Genomic DNA, 13023 nt, shown 5'->3' with positions numbered 1-13023 from the left:
GACGGCTGCTTGCGTTGTGGCCGAAACGTCGTGAGAATAATTTTATTATGTTTTATTTTTATTATTTTTATTGTTTCCATTCTACGTGACTTTACCGAAAGAACCAAGAAGATGAATCCCTGCAGTCACGAAAGCTTTAAAATTATTTTATTATGTTTTATTTTTATTATTTTATTATTTCCATTCTACGTGACTTTACCGAAAGAACCAAGAAGATGAATCCCCGCAGTCACGAAAGAAGCTTTAAATCGAAATTCATTCATACATCTTTGTACGTGAACTTGTGCGCGAACATGCGTCTACGCAACGCTGTCAAAGATTTCTCCACAACTCTGTGGCTGTCATATTCTCAGGTTTTTTTCGGTAAAGTCACGTAGGTAAAAAAAAATTTAATTCATAAAAGTAAAATAAAATAAAAATCACGACGTTTCGGAGGCAACACAAGCTTCCGTCTTCAGGTGGAACCGTCACAGCCACGACAGCTGTATCAAGTAAATGAGAGATTACAAGAGCTACCACTCCGTATATATAATGGTTGAGGGGGGAAGGGCCAAGTACGGCACACTTTTTATTAATATGGTAAGGTGAGGCTTAAGACTAAGAATAGACTGCATAACAAAAGGCTGAGCCTTTGTTATGGAGAGGTACGGTTTGTGACTACGCCTAGCCTACATAACAAAAGTGTGAAAAAAGAAACTAAACCTGGTAGAATCTGTGGCTGTCGCCTGATGACGTTGGTTCTTGTTGTTGTTGTAATTACTGGTGAAACGGCACGGTACTCCAATTGCAAACGTAGTGGTTTTACTCTCCAACACGCAACCGGTGTGCTGTACTAGTAACGAATTGGCACGTTCTGTTTACATGACAAAGTTTACTAATTGGCTGTGTCTAGTGGTTGCGGGTTTAACGACACATTTACATTAACGCACGTACGTGTGTGTGTGTGCATTGAAAGGTGCGTTGAAAAATGTTGAAACTCCTACTGATACTGCTGCTGTTATGGAGCGAGTCATGCTGCCAGCTATGGCTGCAAAGTTTGGTCGTTCGTGTTTATGTATATATAGTTTATTGTTAAATTTGAATCGCAGTTCCTATGATCACCGCTACATTGTTTTTATAGCTTTATTTTGGTGATTTCGATAACGTTTCGGTTTAGCCATATTTGTTTGTTGTCGTACAGAGTTAGACTGATAATTTTAATCTAAATTGTCTAATGGTTGTTATTGTTTGACTTGCATCCCACTGGGATTTTTGCACACAGCGTTGATGAACGCTGCTTTTTCTCGAAGACTTTGCTGTTTTGTTCTAGGATTTTTCTGTTTGCTCGTAGTCACTTTAAGATGTTGTCTCGTTCATGTTTTTGCTTGTTGCGGTTGCACCCGATTCAAGAGCCGCGTGGCTCACAGGGCTATACCTAAATAAATAAACTGAACTGAATGTACAAGGGGAGCGGTGGTGCAGCGGTTAGCAACGCTGCGCTACGAACCCTGCCACCTGAGTTCGATTCCTGGCCACATCCACAAACACCAGTGACGATTATCTGAACTGGTCCCGGGGCTCAACTGAGTACCGGGTGCGGCGCGTAAACATTTCCACTCGGGAGATCAAAGGCGGTCGGGCGTGGTGCTGGCCACCCACCCCCTCGTGTGCCGTGCCGGCCTTCATAGGTGCCGCGCGCTAACAGCACTTGCCCCTACAGTCTGTTAAGGCTACCAGGAGGATCTTTGTCAAGTGTGTGTACGCACGTGTGTGTGTGTGTCGGTGCGCGCGTGTGTATGTGTGTACACACGCGTGTGTGTGTGTGTACACGTGTGTGTGTGTACACATGTGTGTGTGTGCGCACGTGTGTGTGTGTGTACACGTGTGTGTGTACACACGTGTGTGTGTGTGTACACGTGTGTGTGTACACATGTGTGTGTGTGTGTGTGTACACGTGTGTGTGTACACACGTGTGTGTGTATGTGTCGGTGTGTACACGTGTATGTGTGTGTACACGTGTGTGTGTGTGTACACGTGTGTGTGTGTACACGTGTGTGTGTGTACACGTGTGTGTGTGTGTGTACACGTGTGTGTGTGTGTACACACGTGTGTGTGTGTGTACACGTGTGTGTACACGTGTGTGTGTGTGTACACACGTGTGTGTGTACACGTGTGTGTGTATGTGTCGGTGTGTACACGTGTGTGTGTGTGTACACGTGTGTGTGTGTGTACACGTGTGTGTGTGTACACGTGTGTGTGTGTACACACGTGTGTGTGTATGTGTCGGTGTGTACACGTGTGTGTGTGTGTACACGTGTGTGTGTGTGTACACGTGTGTGTGTGTGTACACGTGTGTGTGTGTGTACACGTGTGTGTGTGTGTACACACGTGTGTGTGTGTGTGTGTACACGTGTGTGTGTGTACACGTGTGTGTGTGTACACGTGTGTGTGTGTGTGTACACGTGTATGTGTGTGTGTGTACACGTGTGTGTGTGTGTGTACACGTGTGTGTGTGTGTACACACGTGTTTGTGTGTGTGTACACACGTGTGTGTGTGTGTGTACACGTGTGTGTGTGTGTACACACACGTGTGTTGGCGGGTTTCCACTTACAGGCCACTTGGTGATGTCATCAGGCCATTCGTGTGGTGCAGTCGAGGCGGGTTCCTCACACAGTCTGCAAAGCACATGGACAGACAGACAGAGTTAGAGACACCAAGATCAATAGACAAGAGCCACTGAGATAGACACACGGAGACACAGAGACACTGAGATCCACAGACAGGGAGACAGAGCCACCGAGATAGACACACGGAGAGACAGAGACACTGAGATCCACAGACAGGGAGACAGAGCCACTGAGATAGACACACGGAGACACAGAGACACTGAGATAGACACATGGAGAGACAGAGACTCTGAGATAGACACACGGAGTGACAGAGACACTGAGATAGACACACGGAGAGACAGAGACACTGAGATAGACACACGGAGAGACAGAGACTCTGAGATAGACACACGGAGTGACAGAGACACTGAGATAGACACACGGAGAGACAGAGACACTGAGATAGACACACGGAGAGACAGAGACTCTGAGATAGACACACGGAGAGACAGAGACTCTGAGATAGACACACGGAGACACAGAGACACTGAGATAGACACACGGAGACACAGAGACACTGAGATCCACAGACAGGGAGACAGAGACTCTGAGATAGACACACGGAGAGACAGAGCCACTGAGATAGACACACGGAGACACAGAGACTCTGAGGTGTGCGTGGGTGAGCTGCAAGTGGGCGTGAGTGAGCCGTGGGTCAGCGTGTGTGTGTGGGGTGAGCGTGTGTGTGTGTATGTGTGTGTGGGGTGTCAAGATCGGCCTCAGTGGAGGAGGCTCGTGAAGGACGCTACTGGGCAGTTGGAGGCAGTCGCCCTCCAACAACAACGGAGGGCGGAGGAGCGACGCTCACAACAACGAGCGGAGCGCCGGGTGGTTAAAGCACAGCAAGTTGGCACAGTAGGGGCCACAGGTGGTGCATCAGCCATTCATCTCGGTCATCTCGGTCAGTCGACCCGTGGCACCTGGGTCTGCCCCGTGACCTCCTGCCAGCGGGCGTTCGACACTTCACGTGGCCTCAGGGTGCACATGGCCTGGCACAAGCGTCGTGGTGACGTCACCGCCACTTAGTGGCGAATGGCGGTTGTTGTTGTTGTTGTTGTGTGTGGGGTGAGTGTGTGTGTGTGGGGTGTGTGTGTGTGTGTGGTGAGCGTGTGTGTGGGGTGAGCGTGTGTGTGTGTGTGGGGTGAGCGTGTGTGTGTGTGTGGGGTGAGCGTGTGTGTGTGTGTGTGTGGGGTGAGCGTGTGTGTGTGTGTGGGGTGAGCGTGTGTGTGTGTGTGGGGTGAGCGTGTGTGTGTGTGTGTATGTGTGTGTGTGTGGGGTGAGTGTGTGTGTGTGTGTGTGGGGTGTGTGTGTGTGGGGTGAGTGTGTGTGTGTTTGGGGTGACTGGGTAGCAGTGTGTGTGCGTGGGTGAGTGTGTGTGTGTGTGCGTGTGTGTGTGGGGTGACTGGGTAGCGGTGTGTGTGCGTGGGTGAGCGTGTGTGTGTGTGTGGGGAGAGCGTGTGTGTGTGGGTGTGTGGGGTGACTGGGTAGCGGTGTGTGTGTGTGTGTGCGTGCGTGTGTGGGGTGACTGAGTGAGCGTGTGTGTGTGTGTGGGGTGACTGAGTGAGCGTGTGTGTGTGTGTGGGGTGACTGAGTGAGCGTGTGTGTGTGTGTGGGGTGACTGAGTGAGCGTGCACTGTCGCGTGCCGTACTCTGGTTGCTGTCCACACACGGCGCCGGACTTGCGGGGGCTGCCCTGCAGCACCGGAGGGTTGTACCTGGGCCACTTGATCCACGTGGAAAGCGTCTCCTGTCGAATCACAGCCACGCACCACATACACACCGCGTATAGCGCGCCACATACACACCGCGTATAGCGCACCACATACACACCGCGTATAGCGCGCCACGCGTACACCACATGCCATGGGCAACGCACACACGCACCACATACACCACACCCCATACACACTACACACTACACACACTACACACACCACACCACACTGACGCCACGCACGCGCACACCATAATTTGTTGTCCTTCCCCCGCACCTCCAATTAGATACGTACGGCGCGCGAAAGAGGTTCAACATACACACACACACACACCACGCACACACGCCACGCACAATTTAAATGAAACTTGCTGCTCAAGATGTCGATGGTCGGGAGGATGACATGGGCTTGACGGAACCGCAACGCAAGCCGCGTGCGACAGGCGTGGTCATGCATAATGTCGGTGGTGAAAGCCCACAACTACTCCGTGTTCAACTGACACCAGTACACTAATATTATTACCATGGCGTAGAGGAACCTGAGCCTCGGATGTGGGTGGGGTGTGTGTCGGGGAAGGGAGTGAGGGATTAAACTTTCAGCCCTTCGTTCCTGCGCGCCAAAAAGCGCTTTCCCCCACAAGCTTCAACACCACACGTCTTATCCCTGTTGTGTTGTTGTTGTTGTTGTTGCGGTCCTCACCGAACAGTCTTCGCGCACCATCTGAACGCAGCCCGAGCCGTCGTTGCGGACGCAGCAGCCGGTGACGTTCTCGCGGCTGCGCTCCTGGGCGATGCGCGCGCTCACCTGCGCGTCCTTGCGCATGCACGGGGAGAACTTGGCGCCCAGGTGGATGAGATCGTCCTGGGCACGCGACGGGAAACGCACGCGTGGGGGGGGTGAGGGTGGTACGCACACCGGGAGCGGGATGGGCAATTCTGGCAAAAGTGCCCGGTGACAGCTGGTTGCTGTAATCGCCAGCGAAACGTCGCGGCCGTTTCGAATTGTGAACGTTGTTGGGTTTGCTCTCTCCAGCACGCCACACACACCACCTGCAGTTAAGTAGCTGGCACGGTTTTAGTTTACGTGGCAAACCCCGCTATAATTGGCTGTACGTCGGGCAGTGATGGGTTAACGAAGCAATAATACAGGTAGGAACAATGTGCCACACTGCCCACCAGGGATTATTTGTCTGTCTGTCGTGCATAAATAAATATATAATACAAACAGCTCTTTGATTGGTGGAGACCTACTGCCGGGTACGGAGAGGGGAGGGGCCTAAGGAAGGGAATTGTATTTTATGATGTTTTATTTTTATTATTTCATTACTTCCCTTCTACGTGACTTTACCGAAAGAACCAAGAAGATGAATCCCTGCAGTCACGAAAGAAGCTTTCAATCGAGACCTCCTGTACCTCTCCGATTGGCTACGTACGTCGCGAAAGAAGCTCAACATGCATGCTGTACGCACACACACACACAACGTGGGCCGCACACAAGCGTGTCCGCAAGGCGGCAGCGCGTGTGGGTGCCGGGACGCGCATCTCTCCCCGACGCGACGCCTCTCGGCGAGTCACGCGCAGATCGCGGCGTTCAACGAGCCGACGGCCGCGGCGCGCCCCGTACCGAGCTGGGGCCGATCCAGAAGTTCTCCTGCTGCACGTACTTCACGATCTCGTACACGCCCTTGTTCCTCAGCACCTGCGCGGCACACAGCGGGCAGCGGCACACAGCGGCGGCACAATCAGACGAGTCGGCTTGAGCCAGAGCCGGTGCCTGAGCCGCGAGATGAGGGATGGGGGAAGGGCCCCGCACTGCCAACAGATTTTTTGTATTCCCGCCCCACCCCACCCACCCTTAAGCATTCGCCACTCAGTGACGAGTGGCGGTTGTTGTTGTTGTTGTTGATATGTGTGAGTGTGTGTCTTTGTATGTGCGTCTGTGTATATGTGCGTGGATAGTGGGGAGCGGTGGTGCAGCGGTTAGCGCGCTGCGCTATGAACCCGGCGACCCGGGTTCGATTCCCGCTCACGGCCAACACCAGTGACGATTATCTGAACCGGTCCTGGGCCTCCTTCAAGTCAACTCAGCCTCAAACGAGTACCTGGTGCGGTGTGTAAACATCGCCACCGTTGGAGACAAAGGCGGCTGGGCGTGGTGCCGGCCACCCACCCACCCCCTCGCGTGTCGTTCCGGCTTTCACGGTACGCTCCACGCTAACAACGCTTAGCCCAACAGCCTGTCAAGGCGACACGGGGGAATCGTTGTGTTTTGTTGGCGTGGTTCGTGCGCGTGCGTGGTGCAGGAGTGGAGCAGTTAGCGCGCCGCCCTGCCCCCGGCCGCGGCACTCACGCTCTCCTGCTGTTCGTGCTGCGCGAAGCCGATGGGGGCGATGCCGTAGATGCACACGGAGAGCAGCGTGATGAGCACGTGCACGGACGTCAGCCAGTAGGTGAAGTACGGCCTGCCGGGACACACGCGGACAAAGGTCACCCCCACCCACCCTGTCTAGCCCAGCCAGACTTTGCGTTAGCGAGCAGCTGTGAAGGTTTGGCACGGGCGCACGAGGGGGTGGGAGGCCGCGAGTGGGAATCGAAGTCGGGTTTCCGATCGCATCGCTCGATCATCCAAGCGCCCGCGTCTCCGTTCGTCACTACACGTCACGGTCACTGCCACTACACGTCACCGTGGATTTCACAGCTGATGATGATTGCTTGTGTTGCAGTCGAAACATCGTGAGAATTTTTATTGTTTTATATTTTTATTATTTTATTACTTTATTATTTCCCTTCTACGTGACTTTACCGAAAGAACCAAGAATATACTACACGTCACCGCCACTACACGTCACTGTGGATGTCACACCTGATGATGATTGCTTGTGTTGCAGTCGAAACATCGTGAGAGTTTTTATTGTTTTACATTTTTATTATCTTGTTATTTTATTATTTCCCTTCTACGTGACTTTACCGAAAGAACCACTACACGTCACGTCACTTCACGTAGCTTCACGTCACCGTCACCGTCACGCGCCTGCCGATAATTCGTCGTCTCCCAGTCGACGGATAAGTGTCGCCGATTTCGTCAACGAAACGCGAACGCCGCCGCCGCGCGGGCGGGCACCACCACCCACCCACCGGTGGTCCACCATGTCGTCGATCTGGCGCTGCACGTAGCTGTCCAGTCGCCGGGTGCGGTACTTGCGGTTGAGCCACTTGCCCACGACGCCCAGGCCGTACTTGCGCTTGGCGCTGCGCTGCACCAGGCGGCGCAGCTTCGGGTCCAGCTTGTGGCCGCGTTTCGCCTGCGCGGAGGTGGAACGTCGGGAAGTGATGCGAGGGATGCCGATGCTGCTGCTGCTGCCGCTGCTGCGGTGTAGAGGTGAGCAAGACGGACTTGCAATCCAGAGGTCAAGCTCCATCTCCCCGCCACCACCAATCCACACTGTTTCTCGGTCATGCGCTAACCGGCCCAACATCCCCAACCGCCCCAATTGACCCAATGGCACCAACAATCCGAACGACACCGGCTGCCCCAATCAACCCAACCGCCCCAACCGCATCCACCGCCCCCACCGCCCCCACCGCCCCCACCCGCCATCACCCACCCGCCCCCACCGCCCCCACCACACCAACCGCCCCCACCGCCCCCACCGCCCCCACCGCCCCCACCGCCCCCACCGCCCCCACCGCCCCCACCGCCCCCACCGCCCCCACCGCCCCCACCGCCCCCACCGCCCCCACCGCCCCAACCGCCCCCACCGCCCCGACCGCCCCGACCGCCCCCACCGCCCCCACCGCCCCCACCGTCCCCACCGCCCCCACCGCCCCAACCGCCCCCACCGCCCCCACCGCCCCCACCGCCCCCACCGCCCCCACCGCCCCAACCTCCCCAACCCAACCACCTCAACCACCCCAACCACTTCAACCACCCCAACCACTTCAACCACTTCAACCACTTCAACCACCCTGATTGACCCAACCTCCCAAACCCAACCCAACCACCCAGACCGCACCAACCGCCCAGACCGCACCAACCACACCAACCACCCTGATCAACCCAATCTCCCCAACCAAACCGAACCAACCAACCCCGACCGCACCTGGAAAGCGAGGCCCGGTACAACATCTTGCTGCAAGCGGTGAGAAGGGTCGCCGACGCCAAGTTTTGTAAAACCTTTTCCGCCCGGAGTTTCCTTGCGCCAGCCCACAGCCATGGGCCTACGGCCGATGGGGAATCAAGGGATGGGCGAGGGGGGGGTGTACAGGCAAGGGACACAGCAAACGTAAGAAAGCACACAAAGGATGATGGATAAATGCGTTGAGAGCAGAGTGTCATGTTTTGGCTCCGGCTCGACTCGGCAAGTAGCCAGTGGAAAACCACCTGTGCCGTGCCGATGAATCAAGACGGCTGCCCGATCAACTTTGAGCGACTGCCTTGATCGACCGAGCTGAATCGACACAATTAAGCTCGGTTCACGACCCACAACGCCACGAAAGATTTTGCCGGATGTCCCGATGTCATCGTATAACAGCGGCCCCGGTGTAATCGTCGGTGGCACGCGAAATCTGAAACCGGTCCTGGTCCCGGCACGCGAAATCTGACCAGCGCGGTGAAGCACGGGTCAAGCAACCGTCGTCGTGATGGTGACGACGACGGCGGCGAGACCACGTGGGGAAGGCCTTCATCCAGCAGTGGATTCACAAAGGCCTGCTAAGCAGTGGGATTTTGTTTTTAAATCCTTTATATTAAGTTCACTTGCTTGCTTGCTTGCGCGCTTAGGACCGTGCAAATCTTTCGGTCGTTTTTTAACCCACTTCCCGTGATCCAATCGAGCTGACATTTTGCACACAGACTCGTTGTGCGTGACAATTTATTTTCGTGAAAATTTTTTTCCAAAATTTTCCACTTTTTAGGAAAAAAAAAATGTAATATTTCATTTAAAATACCAATGTGATAAAAATGAAACTCTTACTCAACAAAAACAGAAATGAATAATAAAATAAAACCGACGCCACGCATATAAAGGATTTATAGTGAAAAACTTAGTTTTTAGGGGTGAATTTTTTGTATCATCTTTTACAACACTCCCATCTTACTCCTTAACGCTGCCGACAGACAGCGTGAGAGGGATAGAGAGAGAGAGACACGCGTGGCCACGTGGCAGCCTGGACCACGTGGCAGCCTGGACCACGTGGCAGCCTGGACCACGTGGCAGCCTGGACCACGTGGCAGCCTGGACCACGTGGCAGCCTGGACCACGTGGCAGCCTGGACCACGTGGCAGCCTGGACCACGTGGGCAGCCTGGACCACGTGGCAGCCTGGACCACGTGGCAGCCTGGACCACGTGGCAGCCTGGACCACGTGGCAGCCTGGACCACGTGGCAGCCTGGACCACGTGGCAGCCTGGACCACGTGGCAGCCTGGACCACGTGGCAGCCTGGACCACGTGGCAGCCTGGACCACGTGGGCAGCCTGGACCACGTGGCAGCCTGGACCCCGCTCCAGCGTGGCCTCACCACCCTCCGTTCGTTCTCACGCTGTCTGTCAGCAGCGCGAAGGAGTGTTGTGAACGAAAGGCAAATAAAGACCGGATTCCAGAAGTCGCTTGCACGACCTTAATTGCATGTGTAAGGGGCTGGCTAATTGGTGTGCAGCGTTGTGAGATGCAATTTGCATGAATGACGCGATACGAAATTATTCTTCTTGGTTCTTTCGGTAAAGTCACGTAGAAGGGAAGTAATAAAATAATACAAATAAAACATAATAAAACAAGCAGCCGTCCTGTGGCCGAAACGTCGTGAGAATTGTTTTATTATGTCTAATTTTTATTATTTTATTACTTCCCTTCTACGTGACTTTACCGAAAGAACCAAGAAGATGAATCCCTGCAGTCACGAAAGCTTTAAAACGAAATTATTATTATAAGTTTAACACGTAGGCTTTCGCGGCCAATATTATTCATAATAAACGTTGTTTAGCGCAAGTTGGAAGGGGGCCTCACTCTTCTGGCAAATTGCCCGATGATGCTGGATGGAATTACCAGCGAAACGTCGTGCTACTTAAACATTGTCAATTTTGTGGTTTCACTCTTCAACACACCGGTGGGCTAAAGTAGTGAACTATTTTGTCTTTTGTCAACGTGACACTTTTTTTTTTCACTGTTTGGCCGTGTGGAGGGTTACGACACATTTATAAATAACGCAATCTAACCCCAAAAAACGTTTATTATGAATTACACTGGTCAACAAAAAAAAAAACATTTTTTTCTGGCCTGGACTTTTGCAGCTGTTCTAGACTAATTTCAAGGTGCTGATTCCAAATCTGATCTCAGATTTGCTCTATCACATCTCATTTTTATGCTATCGGCATACCCCATTTTCATTGATTTTACCCAAAATTAACTCTGTCACTTATGATTGCAAGTTGTTGCGAGTCAGTGACTGCTTTAGTGTTAAAATATGGTGCTGTATTTTTAGGATAGTGTGTTTATAATATCATTTTATGTAGATATCCACATTTATTTAATATTTTTCTTCTGCAGTTTTTATTGAAAATGCAATATTTGATATCTCAAAAAACTGATGCCAGATTTGGAATCAGCACCCTAAAATTACCTTAAAAATCGTTGGAATACCTTATGCCAGAAAAAGTGTGTTGGCCAGTGTTATTATTATAAAACATTGCAAAATCACAATAACGGCGCAGCGCTGGCCTCTCACCGCTGCCAGCGGTCTTCGCTATTGTGACACCCCCCCTCACCCGCCCCCCCCCCGTGTTTCGCGTGGGGGCAGAGGGGCACGTCCAGTGGGGCTCAACGTACAGGACGGGCGGCTTGACCGCCTGCTTGGCCGCGTCTGCGCTGGGGAGGGCACCGGCGGGAGCCCCCTGGGGAACGGCCGAGTCGGGCGGAGACTCAAACACCTCGTCCGGCAGGGTGACGTCCTCGTAAAACGCGCCGTACTGGCGCCGGGCAGCATCGCACCGCACGCACACACACACACGCACACACGCACACACGCACACACGTGCACACACACATACACACACGCACGCATACACACACACACACGCGCGCACACGCACACACACACGCACACACGCGCACCGCACGCGCACACACACACGTGCAAACACACGCACACACGCACACACACACACGCGCACACACACACGCACACACGCGCACACACGCGCACACACACACGCACACACGCGCACCGCACGCGCAAACACACGCACACACGCGCGCACACACACGCGCACACACACACGCACAAAAAAACACGCACACACACACACGCATAAAAAACACACAAAGATTACCCCTTATATCCTCAACAGACTGTTTGGGGCAAGCGGCATTAGCGCGCAGTGCACTATGAAGGCCGGCACAGCACACGAGGGGGTGGGTGGCCAGCACCACGCCCGGCCGCCTTTGTCTCCCCGGTGGCGATGTTTACTACCACACCGCACCAGGTACTCATTTGAGGCCGAGTGGACCTGTGGGAGGCCCAGGACCGGTTCAGATAATCGTAAAAGGTGTGAGCAGTGAGCAGGAACTCGTGTCGCCGGGTGTGCGTAGCGCTATGGCATTCCACACCACACGCGCACACACACACGCACGCACGCACACGCCAACAAAAGATCCCCCGTATAGCCTTAACAGACTGTTGGGGTAAGAGTTTGCAAGTGTTATTAGCGAGTAGCGCACTATGAAGGCCGGCACGACACACGAGGGGGTGGGTGGCCAGCGCCACGCCCGGCCGCCTTTGTCTCCCCAAGTGTCTACGTGTACACACCGCACCAGGTACTCGTTTAAGGCTAGGGGAGGCCCAGGCCTGGTTGAGATCATCGTCAACGGCGTTGGCTATGAGCAGGCTATGAGCAGGTACCGTGGTTTGCGTGTGCGGTGTGTATGTGTGTGGTATTGGTGTGTGTGTGTTGTGTGTGTTGTGTGTGTTGTGTATGGTGTGTGTGGTTTGGGTGTGTGTCTTGTGTGTGCACGGCATGTGTGACGTACGTGCATGGCATGTGTGACGTGTGTGTGTGTGGCCTCTGTGTGCGTGGCACATGCGACGTGTGTGTGTGTGTGTGGCGTGTGTGTGTGCGTGGCCTGTGTGTGCGTGGCACATGCGCCGTGTGTGTGTGTGTGTGTGGAGTGGGTGACCTGTGTGTGTGTGACGTGTGTGCGTGTGTGACCTGTGTGTGCGTGGCACAAGCGACGTGTGTGTGTGTGTGTGGCGTGGGTGACACGCGTGGCGTGGCGTGTGAGGATCTCTCCTCCCAGCAAGCCGGAGCCCTCACCTTGCTGAAGAAGGAGGTGTCTGGGTCCTCGTCCGCCGTGTCGTCTTCGGCAAAGCTCGCCTTGGGGAAGCTTTGGCGGCCAAGCTGGGGCCTCAGGAGGTTGGCCTCCCTCAGCGAGCGGCCCTGCTCACACGCACATTCGCAATCGGCGCGTTCGGAGTTGAGACCACGGCGGTGGCATCGGTAAACATCGGCGGTAAGGCATTAGTTCACACTCGTGTAGGGGCTATGGTTCACACTGGTGTAGGGGCTATGGTTCACACTGGTGTGGGGGCTATGGTTCACACTGGTGTAGGGGCTATGGTTCACACTGGTGTAGGGGCTATGGTTCACACTGGTGTAGGGGCTATGGTT

General features: G+C 54.0%; 1 protein-coding gene across 1 annotated transcript in view; it reads right to left on the bottom strand.

The window, feature by feature from the left end:
• The window catches only part of LOC144950434 (inactive rhomboid protein 1-like), a 72727-nt gene that overhangs the window by 11346 nt on the left and 48358 nt on the right, over positions 1-13023 (bottom strand). Inside the window, exons 6-14 of the mRNA XM_078880541.1 lie at positions 12670-12792; positions 11186-11325; positions 8464-8581; positions 7499-7665; positions 6714-6825; positions 5988-6062; positions 5064-5225; positions 4299-4396; positions 2592-2655 (exon numbers count right to left, since the gene is read on the bottom strand). Coding sequence (XP_078736667.1) covers positions 2592-2655; positions 4299-4396; positions 5064-5225; positions 5988-6062; positions 6714-6825; positions 7499-7665; positions 8464-8581; positions 11186-11325; positions 12670-12792 — 1059 coding nt within the window. The remainder of the gene's footprint in view (positions 1-2591; positions 2656-4298; positions 4397-5063; positions 5226-5987; positions 6063-6713; positions 6826-7498; positions 7666-8463; positions 8582-11185; positions 11326-12669; positions 12793-13023) is intronic.

This window comes from Lampetra fluviatilis, chromosome 58, assembly GCF_964198595.1.
Source record: "Lampetra fluviatilis chromosome 58, kcLamFluv1.1, whole genome shotgun sequence".
Classification (NCBI taxonomy): Eukaryota; Metazoa; Chordata; class Hyperoartia; order Petromyzontiformes; family Petromyzontidae; genus Lampetra; species Lampetra fluviatilis.
This window is presented reverse-complemented; position numbering and strand designations above follow the sequence as displayed.